The following is a 9,120-nucleotide window of genomic DNA, read 5'->3' on the forward strand; positions in this document are numbered from 1 at the left end:
AATTTAACTTGACAATCGAACTAACCTCTGACCGACTGTTGATAGTTAAATATGATAGTAAAATTTATTACATTGGAATAAATTTTTCTTGTGACCATACGAAGAAACTTAAGGCTTAGAATATTTATGTTATGTTTTATTGTTTAACAGTTAGTTGCCTTTAACTTAAGTTACTGAAAGAATCGAATTGGTTTGCTCATTAATATATTAATATATGCTAGCTGCGACTCCTCACACGTTGTTATATAGCTTTAATACGGCCTCATCCGTTCCGGCCGCGATCTAAGATACTTCTATAAGACATCCTTACCACGAACCCGCATCGCCGGACTGTATACTGATAGTTTGTACGTGTAGTGATGAAAAACGGCAAACTGTCCGTGCGCAGTCTGATGCTATCCGTGGTAAGGGCGCAGGTTAAGTTTATTTATGATGTTTGTTAGTGATTGTTTTCTCGTACTTAAGCTAGTTTATGATATTGTACTTGTATGTATATAGGGAATCTCCGTACGCACCGGTTGTAACGCAAATGTTGTAAATAAATCATTTTATTTATGAACGAGATATTATAATCGTATTTATATATGAACACCGTTTTATTTTTTATAATCTTTTGATTTTAATTTTTCGTTTAACTAAAAAAGGTTACCTTCTAATGCGGCGTGGGCAGGCTGCGCGTCGCCGGAGTATCTGGAACTGGTATGAATAAAACAAGTGTCCTAATTTATTATTTGGTGTCGTCGTATTGGGGAGTTTAAGTATCGGTTTATAATCATAGGACCCGTCGCGAGGCCGGCTTCTGGGAACCGGAGCGTTCGGAACGTATCAATTATAGTGAGTGTAACTTTTGAATAAATAACAAAAGACCCCGAGTCGCGCTGAAAATTAATTATCCGACCCTAATAGTCACCGGTTAACCTCTTGAGTACATACCATTACTCATTCTTGCAGTGTTGCATTTTCAACGTAATTCTACACCTGTTCATTGAGGGTGGCAGCCGTTTAATTATTCAATGTGTTCGCCGTCCTTGTCGCGCTCGCCTCTATGTAGTGTGTGCGAGAGAGACGGAGCTATACAGTTGGAACTCTGAAGGTAGGACGGTGTTCAGTCGCGCGGTGGAGTCGCACGAGAGCGGTCGGCTCGCGATGCGCGCCAGAATCATATCGCCGGCAGCGATGCTCTCTCGCAGACACAACTTTCGGAAAACTAAAAAGTTAATCATTTAAATGAGACGGAAGTCATTTGATGTGTATTTTTTATTTTGTTTCAACTAGACATTATTTATGTTTAGCTGATGACCGATCCGAAGGTCGCGTTCTTTAATCGATGAACAATTAAATACGTGTCCACTGTCCCGTGTACGTAGCCGACTGTTTTTGATATATTTTATCATAAGTGCCAACGTAAAGTTAAGGTTTACAAGGACCAAATTTTCATTAACATTTAGGTACATGGAATGGGCATCTGTTTAGACACTGGTAAGTAACGGTCCCACGCTGGGCGCCACTTTTTTAGACTACCCTTAATTTAATATCAAATAGCTCATGCTTAGACGCGAATAGGACTCGTATGTAGTCACTAAGATGATTAATAGGTTTTTTATATTACGACCCGGTTCATTTTAACTCACTTGAAATGGCTTTTACTAGATTATTTTAATGTACTTTCATGAAAATAAAGTCAAATAAAATGGACTATATTATGAAACGCGTTTTCAAGTTTTTGAAGTGTAAAAAGTCGGAACCATCATGCTTTTCCGATATCGGCGCGTGGGTGACGTAGCTTAAATATATATCGATATATTTTTTCTTTTACCATTTTCCTCAATATTGAGAAACAAAAAAATGAAATATATATTAATCGTATACTCTCTCTAAACCCGAATACATCGTCCAGAATCTTTATCACAATAGCTAATCTGTACTGGCTCTCTCATTTAAATTATTGCTTTAAAATAATAAAAAAAAACACAAGTCAAAATACGAAAAAAACAGAGTACATATTATTTTAACAACATATATATTATTATCTGTGGGGCTTCATCACTGTGCTGACTCTCTTATAAGCCTGAGCGTCTATCTAGCAGATATTGACTTCAGCAGATATTCATCTCTTTTTTTAATAATAGTAAAACTATAAACATTAAGTTTTTCAAACTACGTAAATAGCTAAGGTTGTTTTTCTATTTAAATTATAAGTCCCACAGTATACAAATAAATGTATTGCTATTTATATTTAGTCTACAATTGGCTTTGTTCGTGTTTTCTGGCAGGTGCCTTTTGTTAAATCTAGACTACATTACATTTTCTAAAGAACAGGAAAATACCCTAATTTATAACGTCAAGACCTTATCCATTGGGTTATTTTTATTAACATACTTCCGATGTAACTATATATTACGCAACGCAACTTATACATGCAATTTGATATTTAAGACTTACAGTAAACCACAGGCATACACATTTACTTAGAAAAGCCGAAAACCAAACACTAATAGTTTGAAAATATAAGATTCATTACATACACATACTATCAGATCTTAATACTCATTAAAATATGAATGAATTTTTATCTTGTCTTATTTCCATTGTCTGAAAAAATCATTGACGTATCATTCGTGAATGAACGAATGAAATAAATTGTAAAGACTAAAGACCAATATTTAAGTGACCTTTAATTCATTTTCTTTAAATTCATATCGCCTTAGATAATTCTTGTATAAAACGAATACTACGTCTGCTCTTTAAAACAGTCCCATGTTGGGCGCCAAGGCGAGCGCTTTTATTAGTGACTAATTTTTAGTTTTAACGTCTATATCCCGAAAAATGACTTGCTATAGCTCGTACCATCTAAAATTCTATCGTAAAACCATTAATGTCTGAGGCAAGTCCTTGAGGATGATCAGCATTTTTTTGTATAGCTGATAACCCTTCCATTGATCAAAATATAAACTTTCAACATTCGTCACACATTGTATGAACGGTAATATAAACAAAGTTTTAAATATATTTATGGGAAATACATTAAATGAAATTGAGATTTTTGAATACTACGCAGTTTTTGTTATTTATATCTACATAATGCCGACGTTTCGGTTCCTTTACAGCAACCGTGATGACGGGCAGACGAGATCAAAGTCTCTCTTGAGACTGTCTGATTATGTCGTTATAAAATATTAAAAAAAAAAACGCGTCGTATTCGAAAAACTTACTTTCATTTAAATGAGTACACATGAAAATCTTAAATATCATTAAAAGAATAGGTCGTTTCAATCTCGTCTTTATTGCCAAAAATGTTATTGTTGGGGTAGAGGTGTAAAAAAATATAGAAATTGTACATCAGTCCCAGTCTTAAAATGAAATCATCGTCAGCTCATTAGTGCCCACAGCTGAGCAAAGGCCTCTTCTCACATAGAGAATGTCAAAGCATTAATCACCACGCTGCTTAAGGCGGGTTGGCGATTTCAAAATTATAATTCGAAATTATAAGTTCAAGTTTCCTCATCATATTTTCCTTCACCGTATATCAAAGGTGCCTACGTACTCTTAGAAAGTACCTGTAAATGATTTAATTTGTTTTAAGTTTTATATAGACGTATACAATTCATAAGTAGGTACTTTAGAAATCATTGAGAAAATCCACAAAATGCGTTTTTTTGTTCTTTGAAACTTTGAACATAGAAGGAGTTTTACGTTCCTTAATACAGTAAGAAATTCAATCAATCGATAAGAGAAACAATTAAATCGGTTTTACAAAATACAAATATTATATGAGTATTTTTAGAATTTAGAGTGTTAAAGAGAGTAAACTTTAAAAATGTAGACAAACATTGGCAAAGCATGCCGCGTAGTAGTAATAATATTTAGGTGTTTTTTTTTTTCTTTTAGCAATAGTTTTTAAGTATTCTTGTGGTTCCTTTTATTAAACAAATATTAAAATAAGCTTTCAGCTCAATTAAATAAATTAAAAAGAAGCCGACTCGATTCTGTTTGGACGTTTGAAGACGCGAATAATGAAACACAAATTTCTGAATTGTTATAAGATTGATTTATTTAAATTCGATGACTTCAACTTAATACATCAATACTTGTTAGTGATTTTCCGAATATATCCCTTTAATAATATTTCCTTTTCAAGTGATAACTTTTATGGGAATTATGGGGTAAACCGCTTCGTAACGTAACGCGTAACGGTACCACTGAATCTGGTCTCCCTTTCGTCACGTATACGGTATCATTCATGCGGCAAAATTGTTAGGGTAATATTAAATTTATTTATTGAAGGAATCATTTATAAAAAACATTTTTACGTATAATATAAAACTACTTATATTAGAATTGTGAATTTATCAAAATTCTCATCAGCAAACTTCTACTTTTCTGTTCTGTGTTCTAGACAAAACAATGAAGAACTGGAGACGGTCGGAGAGCGCAGTCGTCGTGAGAGCACGTGGCCCGCGACTCCTTCCGGCGTGCCCTTCCCCATGCAGAACTCCAGCCACGTCAAGTTCGAACCCCCCGCGGTGCCCGTTATATTCGTACTGGGTAAGTTATAGACGTGGTGCAATTGTTGACAGAGAGGACATTTCAAAATTATACACTGCATCTCTAATGTAGTTAAACGGTGTCCAGTTCCAACGTTTATGAATTTAAAAACGATTTTATGTCGATGGTTAAGGTAATAGAGCTTAAGAGAGCTGTTTAACGCGTATTCTTCAACGTTTCTACAAAATCTAGGAATCACGTGTTCAGGTGGTATAACAAATCTTAATCAAGCGAGTACTGCTCACTACCCGAGCCACTGCTGAGCAAAGGCCTCTTCTCACATGGAGAAGGTCAGATCATTCATCACCACGCTTGCTCAGACGGGTTGGCGATTTCAATCTTATAATTTGAAATTATAAGACCAGGTTTCCTCACCATGTTTTCCTTCACCGTCCGTCAGTGGTGTCTAATACTCTTAGAAAGTACGTATGACTCGGAAAAGATCACATTGGTACTTGCCAGGTTTCGAACCCTCCCCTCACGTATGAGAGACGGGCCTTTAACCTCCAGATCACCACGACTTCCTGCACTGCTAGTCCGTATATAAATTTGCACATATAGAGAGCAGAGTTACATATTTACCTATGCAGGTCTACTCGCAGGTGGTCCTGGCAGTGGGAAGGTGACACACTGTGATAACCTGATGCAGGAGAGGCGCGGGATGGTCCACATCAACATGACGGACCTCCTGCAGCAGTACGCCATCGGCAACGGTATGATGATAGTGATCTATACACAGAAAGCGAATGTAAAACCTACTAGATTTTTTTCAGAGACATTTAACAGTAGGTATATACATTTTTCACACTCATCGCCTAATTTTTATCATATTTTTTTTTGACAAACATATTCATGGTAAGCAAATACTTACCTCATCTTAGTGTATGCGACTGTAAATCGGCAATCTCTTCTACTATAATAAGAAATTCAATTGAATGACCTAAACGAATGAGTAAATAGTTATTACACCACACAACATTTTTAATTCCATGTATGCAAATGTAATGTAAAGCTGCGAGTCCTCACAACGCCGTGTCAGTAATCACGTAATATTCTAGAGGTCACAGTCAATAACAGTGTCATACGATCGATATCATGCATTATTCAGGGTCCGGATTAAACATCTGTGATGACGTCTGTGGTACAGACCTTGGAGGCGGGTCCGTGGTCAAAGATACATGGAGTGTTGTGCATGTAAAAGATTTATACAAAAAAATTTCACCGGACACTTCCGAGAGCAGCGAGGATGTATAACTTTATACTCTATTCAGAGACAGAGAAAAAAAATAATAAACAAAATTGAATATTTGTGGATTCTTTTTTAAATGACGTCACCCTGACCGTGAGAACGGTTCGGATGTGTCCGAAGTTTCGACCTCTCATTATGTAGGAACTCAATTGTAATATATAATGCGGCTTATTTAAAGAAAACTCATCGATTGTTTGAAACCCAATTTTTCAAGTATGCTCTTTGATGTCAGCCTTCAAAGTCATTACCTTGTGTTATTGACAAGTCCAATGCTAGTAAATGGGTGTGAGTTGTTTGTTTTTAAATTATTTAAGTGACAATAGTGTACGTATTTATGAGCATAACATGAGAGACCCCTAACGACGTATTTTCAGTTAATATCAGATCTAACTGTCTCGGTTTAATCCACTTAGTATATCACGTTTGAGTCTCGACCTATTGAATATCTCTTAAATTTTTCTCATTTGAGTTCTTAATTAACCGTCTCGCTCGAGATCCTTGCGTTCTCCTGACAGAAACGTATATATTCTAGAGTCTAGGTTTTATGGTTTAAAATGCCAGGCTATACTGATGAAGACTCAGTTTACCTCCGCCCAGACATGCTAGACTTTGGCACGCTGTCTAGCAAGACGGTGACCGAGGTCCTGATGTTGGAGATGAAAATGGCCCCCACAGCTCGGACGTATCGTGTCCGGATACCCAGATCCATGAGGGACGTTGCGGAGTATTCTGATAGGGTAAGAATAATATGTTAGAATTAAATAGAGCTAAGTTTTTCGCGTTTTTATTATATTAAAACTCCGTACTCCCGACGTTTCGGTTCCTTTGCAGCAACCGTGATCGCGGGCGGACGAGATGAAAACGTCTGTCGATCGGTCTTGTTATTTGTCATAAAAAAATATATATATTTCACAATATATGCAATAATGAATTTTCTTCTATACTTTCTATTGTGATATTTAAGTAAATTAAAAAGTAATAATTCTTTCAGTCGCTGGGACTGGTAATTAATTCATATACACTTAAAGGACTTAATAGTGTTCATTTCGGCTAAGGATGATTCACGTTGAGTCATTTCGTTATAATGATAGCTTTCAATAGCTCAAATAGCATTTATGTGACGGTCACTTATCGATTGATACTCGGTACTTTATAGATGTATTTTAATTACATGAGATCAATACGCTATGAGGGTGTGTAGAAAAAATATTTTATATATCTAGATTGATATTCAGTGATGATATATACCAACCAGTCTCAAGTCTAACTCTGAGTCTTGTACGGGCGTAAAACTGAAGTAGCTGGTTAAGTAAACTGTCTAATAAATAGTTATTTATGTGAAATTTCTGCACATAATTATATAAATAATCTGATGAACGGACCGCGATTAACATATTAAATGCATTAAAACGTGAAGTACTTTGAAATGTACGTAATAACTTTGTGTGTAACAGAAATGTGCATTTTATAGAAAGGTCGCTCGGGTGTTGGGTGTGATACAAAGATTAAAAAATTAACTACATTAATGGAAATAAAAATGGATGAATTGAATTGAAATAATAAATAGCTGAAGATGGCATATCAATAGTGTTATTCTGAACTATATACATACGTGTTCTCCATCTATTTTTCAGTGAAACAAAGTACAAATAGTCTTCTGTTTAAAGCCTTATTGTACCAGAATTATGAAGACAGACCGATTTTGCCGAGATGAATACTGTATTATTTTTCAAATATCGAACTTTTATAACATATTAAACCTCGAGGACTGTAACTCTGAAATTCAACACAACTACCGTAGCAACCTTAGTCAGTAAATATTATTATATAAACAATACAACTCAATTAAATCAATATAATTTTATGCCAAATAAAGATATTAACAACGGTTCTTCTCAATATGTTCAGAAAAACAATAAAAATATAAAAATTAATGCTGATATAATTTTATTTTACGTTCTCTTATTATATGGAAAACATTTTAACAAAAATTCAATGTTTGTAATTATAATTGCTATACATAATATATCGAAGGGAATACTTCTGTAGGCTATGAAGTATCATATAATTAAATAATCGATCGAGGGACTGACAAAAATCGTCGGCGAGTGTGTCAAGGACCAAATAGGTACAGCGTATTAACGTATGCATAAGATATACATACGCTAGTACAAGCGTCTCGTAATATCTTCAATATTAATTATTTATTCAAATTCACTTGTCTCGGTTATATTTTGGATATATTTTCCTAAAATCTTTTATACACATTTAACTAAATATTAAATTATTCTCCGACTGGAAAAAAAAGTGACAGTCTATTTGGCAGTTGATGTTCTTATTTCTGCTTAAAGTGCAAATAGAATAAGATGTTAACATTCGTCACGGATCTCACGATTATGACAAAATTCTTAAGTAAGAATTTGTATGATTTGAAAAGAAAAAAAAAAGAAACTTTCCGGTCAAGTCCATTATATTTTTTTTGTGTTTCTCAAAATGCTCTTCAATGATTGTATAATTTGTATAACAATATGAATGTTAGAAGTGTACCTACCTTCCTCGTTCCTTTAAAGCGATAGAACGAACTGTCAGTATTGTAACGTAATGATAATTGTTCCACCGGGACCTCAGAGTTATGGACGCGACTATAGAAGCTACTACCCAATTTTTTGCACGATTTGCTGGAGTAATTTAATTCTAACGTAATGTATAGCAATTCTTAAATCTTCTTTGGCGACATTATATGACCAATTTGGAATAACAAATTTGGCAGTTAGTAATTTTTCTAACAGGGTATTAAAATGGGTGATGTTTGTAGACGTCTAGGTGCTCATGCATTAAAACAAAGCCTGTAGCAAGGACTCGTATAGGTAGGGCAATATAATTACTATAACATTGAACTACTGCCCATGACAGTAAAAGTTGTGATAAAATCTATTCTCATTTATGTATAAAAATTAATTGCACGCGATCGGTGTTAAAAACGTGTAATGTCATGAACAGGATTTACTATGAATGTTCACTATTCGTTCCAGAATAATCCCACATTATTATTACCCATGAGCAATTATCTGATGAGTAGTGTGTAAAATACCTATTTTTACTAAATAAGCTATCTGAATTAATTGCTTTATTATAGATAGTACACTATAAACTTTAAGATCGTCCCTCTACTATTTAGTCACGATCTAGTCATTAGTCTAGTTTTTTAACTTCAATTTATTTACGACAGTTCAGAATTAAACGCCTCTATTTAAGCTATTTTGATAGTGCCAAGTAAAAAGTAATGCGCCCTATAAACTTCGAGATTACTTTTAATAAATGTATGG

General features: G+C 34.5%; 1 protein-coding gene across 1 annotated transcript; it reads left to right on the forward strand.

The window, feature by feature from the left end:
• The first annotated feature begins 4,158 nt into the window (after positions 1–4,158).
• Positions 4,159–6,848, forward strand: LOC133319361 (uncharacterized). Its single transcript, XM_061523431.1, has 5 exons — positions 4,159–4,163; positions 4,397–4,545; positions 5,136–5,258; positions 6,392–6,531; positions 6,786–6,848. Exons 1-5 carry the CDS (start codon positions 4,159–4,161, stop codon positions 6,846–6,848), a joined length of 480 nt encoding a protein of 159 aa, XP_061379415.1.
• Positions 6,849–9,120: the final 2,272 nt, after the last annotated feature.

The sequence above is a fragment of the Danaus plexippus genome, chromosome 2, assembly GCF_018135715.1.
Source record: "Danaus plexippus chromosome 2, MEX_DaPlex, whole genome shotgun sequence".
Taxonomy (NCBI): domain Eukaryota; kingdom Metazoa; phylum Arthropoda; class Insecta; order Lepidoptera; family Nymphalidae; genus Danaus; species Danaus plexippus.

Excerpts from the sequence above, each read along its gene's own strand:
- LOC133319361 (XM_061523431.1), top strand. Across the intron at positions 4,546-5,135 it reads GCCCGTTATATTCGTACTGG|GTCTACTCGCAGGTGGTCCT; the intron begins GTAAGTTATAGA and ends TTACCTATGCAG. Across the intron at positions 6,532-6,785 it reads TTGCGGAGTATTCTGATAGG|TCGCTGGGACTGGTAATTAA; the intron begins GTAAGAATAATA and ends TAATTCTTTCAG.